A 13,491-nucleotide genomic window follows, 5' to 3' on the forward strand; every position below is an offset into this window, starting at 1 on the left:
GTCAGGCTGTACTGTTGGCTGCTTGGTAAATGGGCTACATGAGAGCAACACCTTTTCTGGTCTGATGCCAGTATTGAAATTGAGTATCTGCTGATTACGATCCATCTTTTTCTCAATTTCTAAGCAGTTAATGACTAACAATTGTCATATAGCATCTTTCACATCAGTTGCCCCAAAGCACTTTCCATGAATTGTGGTACTAGAGTAATGGGGGAGAAATGACATCAGTCATGCCAGATGCCAATGGAGGAGAGGAACCAAAAACTCCCAAGTAAGAAGAGGGGGGAAAATCCTCTGGGGATCCAAGGTCCACTGGCTGCCCCCCCCCCCCCCCCCCCCCCCCGGCATACTAACATTACTGAAAACAAGACTTGGTAAAAGATCGGCGTAAGCTGTGATTAAGGATGAAGACGGTCAATGAGCCTGTTCTCCACATTGGCCTGTAAAGGGTGGCACCGAAGGCTGTGTACCCACATTGGAAACGTTTATATCCATAAATTTCATTTAACGTGGCAAACTCTGCAGGTGTTGACAGCAGTTTTGAGTTTGCCAAGAATGCAAAAATATAATGGTCATTTTGCTAAAATGATTATTAAAGATTATTTTAACGGGTTAAAGATTATTCTAGAATATTTGTTCGACAGTTCCTGTTCTTACAACCTCCCCAGCCTTTGAAAAGAACACGTTCATGTGGAACTGAGGATGCAGGAATGCATATAAACTGCAATGCTAAACTGTGAAGAGTAGGACTAACATTCTTCTCTTGATGCCCGGTACTGAAGTGCATCTTCAGCTTCTGCTGCAGGTCCTGCAGATGCCTTTGATGTAGAAGGTTCTACGGCTGTGTCCCTTGATCTCACACATTCTGCTGTAAGCCTTTTCACTGCTGCTTGGGCACTTGTGGAGCTGCAGAAACCAACATTGTTGAACCTGGGACCCAGCAGAGTGGGGAATTCTCATAACACTCATCTCCCATCCAGATATTTTTGTCCATAATCAGTCTTATCAGGGTACTGGCAAGGCGAATGGCCGCCTCATCTACCAGTTTTGCCATTTTTGAGCCTCAGGACTGCCTCACCAGTTTCACGAGTGGTATCACATTTGACTCTGACACTCTCCTCTGCTAAAGCTACAGTGGCCGGTGGAAAGGATTGAGCACTTCTGTACACTTCTGTACAGTCTTTAACTGAGTGATACTCTTCAAAGCTCAGTAGGGTTACATCAGTTTTTAAACTGATCACGGCAGCCCCACTGGCTCTGTGGTGTTGAAGATGCAGTGCAGCACTACAAACGTGCTGTTCCAGTGAGTGTCCACTTCCTGAATCGGTTTCAAAAGTGGCATGCCCATCTCCTCTTGGACCTGAGGCTGTCTTTCCTTGGCACCACAATCCTTCTCAGCCTTACTGTGGTCAAATCGAACCCAGGGGTTTGCTGAATTGCCTTTTTAACGATTGGGCTAAGAGCATGTGCAGTACAAGCAGCGCGGCAGAGCTTCACTGTATTGGCACAGGTAATGATGTTGGCAGCTGTGTCAGCGAGATACGTACCCCCTTGTAGTGAGATCCACATGTCTGTTCTCAGGCTTACAGCTGATGCCTTATGTCATTCCACCTGTGCATTTTCCTTAGATTCTGTGCATTTACTTGCTACCATTTCCTTTAAAGCAGATCTTGTAAGTAGAGTGTAGGTAGGCTCAAGTTCTCTTAGTAACTCATTCTATATCCAGCATCCACTGCTATAGAAAAGGGCAAGACAATTTATTATTATTTCAAGTCAAGTCAAGTAGGTTTTATTGTCATTTCAGCCATACACACAGTATATAGAGAAATGAGATAACGTTCCTCCAGGACCATGGTGTGACACAGAGCAGGACAAAACAGAGCGACATCATAAGTGCAGAGAGGAGAGCATAGCAGTACAGATTGACAAGACAACATACAGTGCAAATTAAGGGTGGTAACAGTCTGGATACAGTATTTAAGTTACTGTATGGTAGCAGCGAAGGGTATAATGATGGTGCAAAAATGCCGTAGTATAGAAGAGTAAGGAGTTGGGAGGCAATAAATAACAATAAATATTATATACAGATGTACAGATGTGTTTGTGTGTACATAACATAAGTGTCCTTTTTATCTAGATGGGTGAGGGCCAGATGAAGGGTGGTGGTGATGGCGTCCTCCGTAGAGCGGTTGGGACGGTATGCAAACTGCAGGGGGTCTAGTGAGGGTGGCAGTAGGGACTTGACGTGCCTCATGACGAGCCTCTCGAAGCACTTCATGATGATGGGCGTGAGTGCAACGGGACGGTAGTCATTGAGGCAGGACACTGAAGACTTCTTTGGCACGGGGATGATGATGGCGGTTTTGAAGCATGTTGCGATGACTGTGGTGCTCAGGGAGATGTTGAAGATGTTTGTGAGAACATCAGCCAGCTGTTCTGCACATCCTCTGAGCACACAACCAGGGATGTTGTCTGGTCCAGCAGCTTTCCGCGGGTTGACTCTAAGCAGAGTTTTCCTCACATCTGCCACGGTCAGACAGAGCACCTGGTCGTTGGGAGGTGGGATGGATTTCCTCACTGTCATGCTGTTTTGGGCTTCAAACTGTGCGTAGAAGCTATTCAGCACGTCTGGAAGGGAGGCCTCACCGTCACAGGCAGGTGGAGATGCCCTGTAGTTGGTGATGGCCTGGATACCCTGCCACATCAGAATCAGAATGTGCTTTATTGCCATGTATGTTTCCACATACTAGGAATTTGTTGTAGTGACATAAGCTCCACAGTGCAATAGAATGACAGTGACAGGACCAGACACGAAAAAGGACGTCATAAAAAAAGAACAATATACAGTTATATGACATACAATGTGCAAAAATAGCAATAACTTTACAATATACAAAATATAAAGTAAACAATTAGCTATGTACGTAAGGTGCAGTTACAAGTGGAAATAAGTATGTGTGTTAAATAAATAACTGGATAAGTGAATGTATGATAGTGTTGTGCGTTTCACGTTTATTGTGAAGTGTTCATGAGAAGGATTGCTTGAGGGAAGAAGCTGTTCCTGTGCCTGGCTGTTCTGGCGCTCAGTGCTCTGTAGCGTCGTCCGGACGGCAACAGTTCAAAGAGGGAGTGCGCTGGATGTGAGGGGTCCAGAGTGATTTTGCCAGCCTTTTTGCTCACTCTGGATAAGTACAGTTCTTGGAGAGTAGGAAGGGTTGTACCAATAATTCGCTCAGCAGTCCGGACTGTTCGATGCAGTCTTCTGAGGTCAGATTTGGTAGCTGAGCTGAACCAGACACTTATTGAGGTGCAGAGGACGGATTCGATGATGGCAGTGTAGAACTGTTTCAGTAGTTCCTCAGGCAGGTTGAACTTCCTCAGCTGGCGAAGGAAGAACAGCCTCTGCTGGGCCTTTTTGACAATTGCGTCAATATGCATGTCTCACTTCAGGTCCTGAGAGATGGTGTTGCCGAGGAATCTGAATGACTCCACTGTCATTACAGTGCTGTCCATGATGGTGAGAGGGGGGAGTGCAGGGGGGTTCTTCCTGAAGTCTACTGTCATCTCTACTGTTTTGAGCGTGTTAAGCTCCAGGTTGTTATGGTTGCACCAGACATGCGCCGAACATCCCCAGTGTCTTTGAAGTCAGGTCAGTTGTTGAGAGCAGTTCGGATACTGGACCTTACATGAGAAGATGAATATTCATGTACCGATATACGCGAGGAATTATTACTTTTATATTTTTCAGACATACCTTAGTTGGAGATAATACAGTAAAACGTTCCCAAATGTGAGAACGAGTCTTTTTTTTATTAGATTGCTCCATTGCTATCAGTGTCATTTGAACTATTCGGAAATTTAACCGAAACGCCCCCTGAAGTCGGAATTGCAGATCGTGAACTGGGAGGAATTTAATCGAGCCCGAACTCAGCCATCAAGTAGCACTCAAAACTACAAGCCTTTATACCGCGGTCACGGTATGATTAATTTACTACGTGTGCAGGCGAAAGTAAGAGCGTTTTATTGTTTTGCACATGTCCATTCAGGGGCTCCTTAGATATTCGATCGCTGAGAGAAATGACGATTTTTTTTTTTTAATATTGTTTACAAATCACCAAGATGATCAGTTGACCAGTTCATGTTCAATTTCAAGAAGCATATCAACAGAATATCTAATTATTCACGTGCAAATACTACCCACACGATAGGTAAGGCTAGATCACACCAAGCAGGAGTAGTGAATGATGGTTTGCAGTCTTCATCAAATCATTATCTACTAATTGTATTATCAGCTGATTGGTTAATTTAAATAATTATGGCTATATATATGCGGGGTAGCGTAGTACCGCTTATGTGTTGTCGAAATGGCGGTGCTTTTCTTTTCGCAGTTCCTCGCCATTTGCTTCCTCGTAGCACGCATCGGCTCCACCATGGCCGCGATGCCCACGGCGCCAGCGATGCTCACGGCGACCCCGATGCCCGGTTCGTCCACCCACGTGCCCACGGACCGCTGTGATGTACGGCAAGCGGCCTGGTTTGCCGTAGCCGTGTACAATAAGCAGGCGTCCCAGGAGGATTATGCTTACAGGCTCACGTCTATAGTATCCGCGGAAACTCAGGTATCGCACTTTTCTCCCCAAAACGCAGCAGTGTGTGAAAATACGCCGGAAGTCGGTCAATCTACATAACCGCACTAGTAATTGCAGAAACGCCGCGCTCCATTGATTGTTTTGCACGACAGTGCGTTTGATTGTATTTGCCACCCTATGAGCGAAGTATCTGACACGAACCATCGTCCCCCATCTCTGGAGGTTGTGGCGGGTCTGAACTACATCTTGACCGCCGAGCTGGGCATGACTTGGTGCCAGAGAGCGCAGGCGACGGACGCGGAAACCTGCCCTTTGCAAGTCAACAGGAAGGTAAATGCAGTTCTAATCAAGATTAGATTAACTTTGAACGTGGGTCATGTGCTTTCATGCATTATATAATGTATACGGAAGATAAGCTGCCGTGCATGTAATACCGACAATGTAATTGTAAGCATGCAGGTCTGGCCAATTCCGAGGAAGCTTTAAACGGTACCGTCCTTGACCAGGACGTCTCTATCCGTCTTGTCAGTGCACCCTGCGCAGGAGTCGCTGTTAAACGCCGCCTCTTTCCCTTGCAGGGGCTGCTGTGTCGCTTTACCGTGTACACGATTCCCTGGGAACGCAAAGCTGTGCTGACGAAGAACAGATGCATCGAAAAACCCTTTCCAATACGCTGCTATCGCCGATCCCTCGCACAAGGGACCCGCTGAGTTTTGCGCCCATTTTGGTTCTGCTTTCGTATGAACCCGGACAACCTTCCTGTGAATGTTGTACTTGCTGAAATAAAGTGTCTGGCGTAATACAAGATTCTGGCTTTTTCTTCTGGGGGGGAACTAACGGCACAGTTTCACACCAGAAGTGGTGTGTGGTTGGATTTCTCTTCCTAGCTCGGCGCTGTCTGTGCAGGATGCCTAAGGTCAGTGACCTCTTCGGCTGACATGATTCTGTCAGTAGATGGCAGCATAAGCTACTTTGTCAGGTTAGTGCGCCGATATTTAACGATTTTTTTTATGGTTGATACTTGCCTTGGCTGCACTGGATTTGAGGTGAATCCCAAACTTGGCACAACTGCCTTCCCGGTTATATTGAAGGGCTGAGCTCGCTTCTTCCCTGTGTAGAAGCATTTTATTCATAAGCACTAGAAGGTTCTTGTAGTGGTTCAGTTTGTCTGCTATGTCCAGTAAAAGCAGCTTCCTTGCTGGGTGTGTGTGCTTTGAAGGATGGTTTTCCCTTAAGTACTGTGCATGTTTTAGAAAGTGAAGAGAATGGGGTGTGGTGGGGGGGTTTATGGGGGAAAAGTTGTAGGTGTGTCAATGTTGGCTAAAGCCCTCTGACCCATGGAATTAACATACTAGGTTGGTCAGGCTGTACTGTTGGCTGCTTGGTAAATGGGCTACATGAGAGCAACACCTTTTCTGGTCTGATGCCAGTATTGAAATTGAGTATCTGCTGATTACGATCCATCTTTTCCTCAATTTCTAAGCATTTAATGACAATTTTCATATAGCATCTTTCACAGCAGTAGCCCCAAAGTGCTTTCTATGAATTGTGATACTAGAGTAATGGGGGGGGGGGGGGGGGGGGGGGTGATATTTCATTTAATGTGGCAAACTCTGCAGGTGTTGACAGCAGTTGAGTTTGCCAAGAATGCAAAAATGATGGTCATTTTGCTAAAATGAAGGGCTCCAATGCTACAGGTAAAAGGCCAACATGATTTACACAAGTCTGCTTTCATTTGATCAGTAACAACTTTCACAAATGAACAAATCTTGCATATGTCACACTCTTTGTGACACTCTTGCTTTTTTTCTTTCATTGTAAAGTACATTATCGGATTTCCCCGCAGCCAACGTGACTGTTCCGATGCACTTGCTAAACTATCCGCCACGTAACCCTCACTTCTGTTTATACTAAGTAGCACTAAGGCTCCAAGCATTTTCACGACTTTTCAGGCTACACCTCTGACAGATCGGCTTCTTATTCGCTGGGTATTGGGACTGATACCCCGATGGATGTTGGATCGGTGACACATCAAACGTGGTTATTATAAACTCAAAATATTCTGGAATCTTTTAATATATATTTTTTCAAAGTGATGTAAAAAGGGGGTTTTGCATTCAGGACATTCAGTTTTTCAGGTTTTACTCCCTCAGTGGAGACATTTTCTCCTTTAAAATACAACCTGTATATACACACACACACTGAAAGTTACCGATGAGAATGGATTCACAGATGTTTTCAGAATATATGCCTCGTGATTTTGAGATCCATCGCTCCACCCTGAGGATATTTTCGCGTTGTTTTCCTCACTTTTTATAATTGTTAGCTTTTTGCATGTTTTCAAACTCAGGTGTTACCAATTTTGATTTCTTTTTATGCATGAGCGATACCTCCGAAGGTGGGGACTGTCTAAACAGGGGGAGGGCTATGATGATGGTGCATTAACCGGTTCTTCAGACGCAGTCGCTACAGACACTCCGCTTCTGCTCATCCAGACGGCATCACTGGAGCCCCCCGAGTGTCACTTTTGTTAATCGAGTTGGGCGGTTCCCACTGATCAGGCAGCAGGAGGTCTGTCTGATTTCTGGTAGCTTCTGTGAGGTTCGCCCTCCCGTGCCTCTTCGGACCCGGGTGCCCCCTTGCCCCAGACGGCAGATGGCGAGGACTGTGCCCTCACCCCCCCTTTTTTGTGGTACAGCCCGCTTGCCCCCTCAGTTATATCTCCCCTCCCCGCCTGGCAGCTGTGAGCCATTGGCCGTAGAGGGGGTGTGGTCAGGTGTACCGGTGTCCTCACCTTACTGGCTCACCTTCCACCCAGAGTCCCGCCCCCCCTCGCTCATATTTCCGACGTGGGGATTGGGAGTCATTCATTCTGCATAACTGCTTATTAAGTACCAGGTCACAGACTCGCGGTGAGCCTGGACCCCTTCCCAGGGAGCAGGGCGCGAGGCAAGCCCTGCCCCCCCACCCCCGGGTGGAGTGCTGCTTTGAATGCTGGTGCTGAAAATGCCTCCCTGTGTGGGATGCACCCTGCCCACCACCCTCTTCCACGTGGCCACACCCCCTGCGAAGCGTTAATCCCAGTTCTGCTCATTTACCTTCCTCAGATAAAGAGGAATGATTGGAATTATCCAGCGAGAGGCGGATGATAGATGGCAGTCGTCCAGGTGGCTTTGCATACTGATGAGTGGAGCCGAGGGTTACCACATGACCCGGTCCGAGCCCCTGGGGGGGCCTGATGTGTGACATGCTCAGCTGGGGGACTCTCAGGTCCTGGGGGTCACTGGACAATTCCTATTAGTGGTCACTGCTGATGGAAGTGGGGGCTCAACCATCCACATCAGGGAGGCAAGGGGTGGGCCTCTCTGTAATTATCCCCCCGCCTTCCCAAGTGCCTTGGGGGGATGGGGTTGCAGTTCCCTACCTCGCCCAGTGATGCTGCTCTGACCCTTTCCCAGCAGCCCCTGCTTCGGAGGGGTCTTGTGTATAAAACCTCCATCTTTATTTCCCTCAGTCAGGACTCCCACAGCTCGAAATCCTGGGTGCTGGGGGGGTCGCGTAGGTTCCTAGTTCTCCTTCCTGTCTTCCTGGGGTGGGCTTTAGTTTTTTTCTGGTCCTCACTTCCTCTTGCACTAAAACCAGGGGTTTCCTAGCAATGAGAAGAGTTGGGGGGGGGGGATCAATACCAGCAACGTAGCATGTGGCCAATGGAATAAGAGAATGATTTATGTAGGGTTGGATACGACTGAAATCACATGGGGCTTTGTGCAGTTGGGGGGGGGGGGGCTTGAGCTGCAAGATCCGGACCGCAGTGATTATCCCACTGACCAGATTCTCCTTTTCCTCTCCCTCTTTTTTTGTCCCTGTCCCTCTCTCTCATTTTCTCTCTCTTTCACTCAGGCTGTAATCCTGTGTCTGTAACGTTAAGAGATGGTGAGGGGAAAACACACACACACACACACACACACACACACACACACACACACACACACACACACACACACAGGAGGCAAACAGGCTCTGGACCGGCAGCCAAGAGCAGCATATGTCTGTCTCCTGCAGATTAATGAGATTGTATTAACATTAACGTACCACTGGAGAGGGTGGGGGAGGCGTGTGGCCATGGCGTTTAGGGGGGGGGGGGGGGGCGGGTGTTAAGGATGAGCGGACGCTGAGATGAGGTGAGAGAGAGCTTGAATTACGGGCTGTGGTCAGTGCACTAAAGCCCCCCCATCATAGTACTGTCAAGTTGTGGTAGAGCCCGTGTGGGGATGGGAGGGGGGGTGAAAGGCCTCCTCTCTTTGGCTAGACGTGGGGCGGGGGGGTTGGGGTTGGGGTTGGAATAGGACCCGACTGGACGGGCCACCGCGGCTGCAGTTTCCCCGCGGACTTGCCAGACGAAGCACACGCCTCCAGCTCAGGCGGGTGGCCACTCGCAAAAGGTACTCCGCCTTCCTCCCTCTCTCTCCCTTTCACTCTCCCCTTCTCTCCTTCTTAAACGCGCACGCCTGCGGGACATAGAGCCGCCTGCTTGTGAGCGCCGGCGATTCCTGGGGAGTTTGCCGGAGTGGTGTACAGAGGCGGCAGCCCTCGTATTCACGCGCGCGTTGGCAGGCGTGTCCAACCATGCTGTTACGCTCTCAGAGATCTGTCTCCGGGCGGGGGGGGGGGGGGGGGGGTGGTTGGCGGTTTAAAAAAATGGCACAATAAATAAGGCGGATTTTTAATTTAAAAATTCACCGGGGTGCCGGGGATACAGAGCGATTCAGGTGAAGAGACCTAAGGCGTCCGAAACATGTTCGGGGCTGTGGGATATCGATCGAGCATCAGCCGGGCGATGGGTGATGAATTTGATGGTAGTTTTCCTGACAGAAAGCCTGATGTGATGGTCAGTTTGCCTGTTTTACCAAGCAGGAGTCTCTTTGAAGGAGTTCACATTAATGATGTCTTTTTCAGACTGGTTCTCTTCATTTGGTCCCTGTAAACAAACATCCCAATGTGATCCCACTTCTGATGACGCCTTGGTTTCGAGTTTTAACAAAGAAATTGTTTCTCTGCAACCTGCTAGAGAGTGGCTCAGCTCTATAGAATCCATGCACTTTACTCTGTGTTTGTGTCCCCTTTAACGGGAAATTTCCAGATTCTGAGAAGCTGTATCCTTCAGTCAGGAGGTTGATGGCCATTGGAGGGTGTCAGCATGTTTAAGCCCCTAAGAAAACACCCCACTTTCCGGAAGCCACCGCATGCAGGGACTCCTGGGTGCTTGCTGTTAACACCAATCAAAATCAGGTTTTCCGAATGAAATTAGGAGCCTGTCAGGTTTATTTCCTCCTGTTTTCATGTCTTCATTTCCCGCAGACCTCTCTGCTGGTTTGTTTGTGCATATTTGATGTGAAATTTAAAGTTATTACGCCGTGACTAGAACTTCAGAAATGGCCATTTGTTCAATGAGAAATGGCAGCAAATCTAATTTCGAGGCTGGAATTTTCTCTGCTTGCCCTTTCTGGGGAGGGGGGGGCACATTGACTTGATAAGGGCGTTCGTTATCTGAGGCACATGTGGCAGAGGGGGTGGGGCACTGTTCTGCAGGCCCATTGGTCACCCTCCTAGGTCAGTGTAGCCAGGCCGGCGGCCATCTTTCAGTACAGCTCCTTTCTCTCCAGAGGTCACAGCAGGTCATTCGGGAGCGGGGGCTAATTAGTTTAACCCCTGGCAGAGGGTAAGGTCAACAGGAACACTATTAAGAGAAGCCCCCCCCCCCAATCAATCATTTTGCCCCCCCATTCCTTATTTATTCCTCCTCACACAATTGGCACGTGCTGCTTCCATTCTCATTCAAATCGCGGCACCAGCTAAGGCTGTTTCCCTCAGTTTTGTGAAGAGACTCTCTACACCATTCCAGCTCTCGCAGTGAAATGAAGGGTGGAGTCAAAAAAGTCCAAAGAGTGACCACAGGCTGTTTTTTTAGCTAGATTATGTGTAATGAGACATTTCATTATGCCACGCTTAAACACTGGTATGTTTACATAAATGTTTTATTACTATAGCAAATTGTTCTCCTTTAACCAAAGCAATGTCCCTGTTTCACTGTGGACAACCTTAATACCCCTGGAATACCCTGCTAAAATTCAGCAAGTCTGAAATGCTGGTGTCCGAACACTTGTTTTGAATATTTATGCCATTGAGGATTATTTTATTTATTAATGCATTTTGCTTGATGTAGATGGTCTCTACAGAGGAGGTAATTGCAGTAGAATCTGAACAGAAATTCATGTTTGTGTTATTGGACTGATTTTGCATGCTGTCCTTATACAAGCTGCTTGGCGACCATGTGTTGATGTGGTGAAACTGGAGAAGGAAATTCATTACGGCCGAATGTCTTTATTTCGGCATAATGGTGATGTTGACTGGAATATACCTTATCATAGCTGTATTCACCATAACAATATGTTGCATAATTAGTTAAAACATTCCACTCCTAATCTTCTCCAGGGATATCTCATTAAATGCAGTAAGTATTTGCCTGAAAAATGACTACTTGAATCTTGAAGTTTCCTCAGTGTTTATGAACAATTGAAGAATGTTTACAGATAACATGCACTGGATGACTAAATAAGTAACTGGAGCAACAGTTGAATAAAGTTCTGCAAAAACTGGAAGTGTTTCCACAATTTTAGCCACTAGTGTAGTTTCTCAGTGGCTGTGAATGAGTTTACATCTGTGTGCATCCCCTATTTGGGGTCCTCAGCTCTGCACAGAGATGCTGTGTTTTATCGAGCTTCCTTTTGTCTCCAAGATATTGCGTCCGCCAGCAACACGTCATGTCCACAAAGCTGCAGGAAATTGTTTGTAGAATGCTACTTCTGTGAGTTATCCAAAGAAGTGTTTACTGCTTGTTTTCTTTAAAAGGAGACTCATTTTATTGGCTTTTAAAGGACCTGTCTGTGCCCCCAATGAAGTGATGGTCAGATTGTGGGTTTGCTATTCAGATCTCGCAGTGACTGAGAAGGGGGGAGCTTGCCATGTATGAAAAGCCAGGAAATATTTGGGGAGCATGTAGGGTAGCTGGGTCAAGATTTGGGCGTCTTCCCCCCAAGCTCTTGCAGAAGCTCCTCTTTCGGGAATGGAAGGCTAAGTTTTGCAGGTGGAGATGGCCGGACTTGGCGACTGGCAATGGAGCTGTTTACATGCAGTTGGTGCATGACGATGGCGCATGTTGCATGCTGCTTGAGCTGTAGACACTCGACACTTGACTATCCCTGCCGGCCCCTGGAGGATGGGCTCCCCCTTTGAGTCTGGTCCCTCTCAAGATTTCTTCCTTCTTGGGAGTTTTTCCTTGCCACTGTCGCCTATGGCTCACTCACTGGGGGCTTTGGGTGCGGATGCTGTAAAACGCTTTGAGACGATGTAATGTTGTGATAATGCGCTATAGAAAAATAAATTTGTTGTTGTTGTTGTCCTAATCCTCCGTTGGGGCATGCAGATGCTGGGGGGGGGGGACACTGGGTCATTATCGATGGCACAGTTATGTTTTCATGACCCTGATCCGTGGCCGTTTGTCACCTGTTCAGTTGTGTTTCTCTACTTCTCTTCCTCATGTGATGTTCCTTCGTTCCATCATGATGTTGATTCTGCTGAAAACGGTATCTGGATCCAGGAAGGTCGTTCTCTAATACACAACCCGCCGTTCTGCATTTTTAATCTAAAACAGGCAATGTGAAGTCAGGGCTGGAGTGAGTGTTCCTTTGAGTCACGTGTCCAATTTACTTTATGATTTACAAATAAATGTGTAACTGGATCAATATCTAATATGTTACTGAATTCCGGCTCTGTGTTCTGGCCCAGGCTGTTAATACAGGGTTAAATACACAGTAATAAGACAGATGTTGATCGATGGACGGGAGTGAGAACAACGTGTTTTCCTTGCTTTTTGAGGTACCAGACTGGTAATTTCGAGATGGGGAGGTGTTCCTATGGACCCATCATCACACCCAGAGCTGGAGGTGAAGCAGAGTTCTCGTGTCCTGGGGGCAGGGGTGGTACGTACAGGGAAACGCTAGAGGATAAACACCGGGACCATTTTAAAATGAAACGCAGGTACTGACATGTACTCAGCCGATTCTTAGATTACAGACAGTTTATATATACATATGTACATGCCTGGTTATGATGGGCTTCTGATCGGCCTATGGTATCAGCAAAATGCATTTTAATACAATACACATAAGCTAACAAACAGTCTAGCCAAGCTTAAGCATGCTCTAAACACTTACATTAGCCTACATTTGGGCAAAAGCATTAACACAAAGCATATTTTATTAAAAATTGTTGCATATTTCATGTAATTATTGAATAATGTACTGAAAGTGAAAAACAGAATCATAAAGTCGAAATATCATAACACGGACCATCATAACCTGGGGAGCGTCTGTATATATGTGGATGTACGTGGATGTACGTATGTTTGTGTGTGTATGTGAGTGTGGGTCGTGTATAGATTACATCGTAGGGACCAAATGTCTCCATAATGTGATAAGCACCTGCTATTTTGACATTGTGGGGACCATTTTTTGGGTGCCCACAAAGGGAAACTCAATTTTATAAAAAAAAAAATTGTGATTACAATCAAAAAACTAAAAAAAAATTTTTAGTTTGTATTTTGTTTAGTTACTTATGGTTAAGGTTGTCATTGTTGGGATTAGGGTTTTTCCCCATAGAAATGAATGGACAGTCCCCACAAAGATATGGACACAAACGTGTGTGTGTGTGTGTGAGAGAGAGAGAGCAGGTGAGGGGGGAGGGCAAGGCGCTGTGTTATGGGAAGGCCAGCAGCTGACTCAGATTGAGTGATAAGGACACAAGGTTGGTTAAAGTTCATCTCTGTTCCAGAGCCACGACAAGC

At 46.9% G+C, this 13,491-nt stretch overlaps 1 protein-coding gene across 1 annotated transcript; it reads left to right on the forward strand.

Annotated features, from left to right (window-relative positions):
* Window positions 1-4,336: 4,336 nt before the first annotated feature.
* LOC125739500 (cystatin-C-like) lies at window positions 4,337-5,394 on the forward strand. The gene is made up of 3 exons (XM_049009678.1): window positions 4,337-4,619; window positions 4,812-4,919; window positions 5,168-5,394. Exons 1-3 carry the CDS (start codon window positions 4,365-4,367, stop codon window positions 5,297-5,299), a joined length of 495 nt encoding a protein of 164 aa, XP_048865635.1. The 5' UTR covers window positions 4,337-4,364; the 3' UTR covers window positions 5,300-5,394.
* Window positions 5,395-13,491: the final 8,097 nt, after the last annotated feature.

This window comes from Brienomyrus brachyistius, chromosome 3, assembly GCF_023856365.1.
Source record: "Brienomyrus brachyistius isolate T26 chromosome 3, BBRACH_0.4, whole genome shotgun sequence".
Taxonomy (NCBI): domain Eukaryota; kingdom Metazoa; phylum Chordata; class Actinopteri; order Osteoglossiformes; family Mormyridae; genus Brienomyrus; species Brienomyrus brachyistius.

Coding starts and splice junctions, on each gene's coding strand:
- LOC125739500 (XM_049009678.1), top strand. CDS start 4,365: ATGGCGGTGCTTTTCTTTTCGCAGTTCCTCGCCATTTGCTTCCTCGTA. Junction 4,620..4,811: donor TAGTATCCGCGGAAACTCAG/GTATCGCACTTT, acceptor CCATCTCTGGAG/GTTGTGGCGGGTCTGAACTA. Junction 4,920..5,167: donor CTTTGCAAGTCAACAGGAAG/GTAAATGCAGTT, acceptor TTTCCCTTGCAG/GGGCTGCTGTGTCGCTTTAC.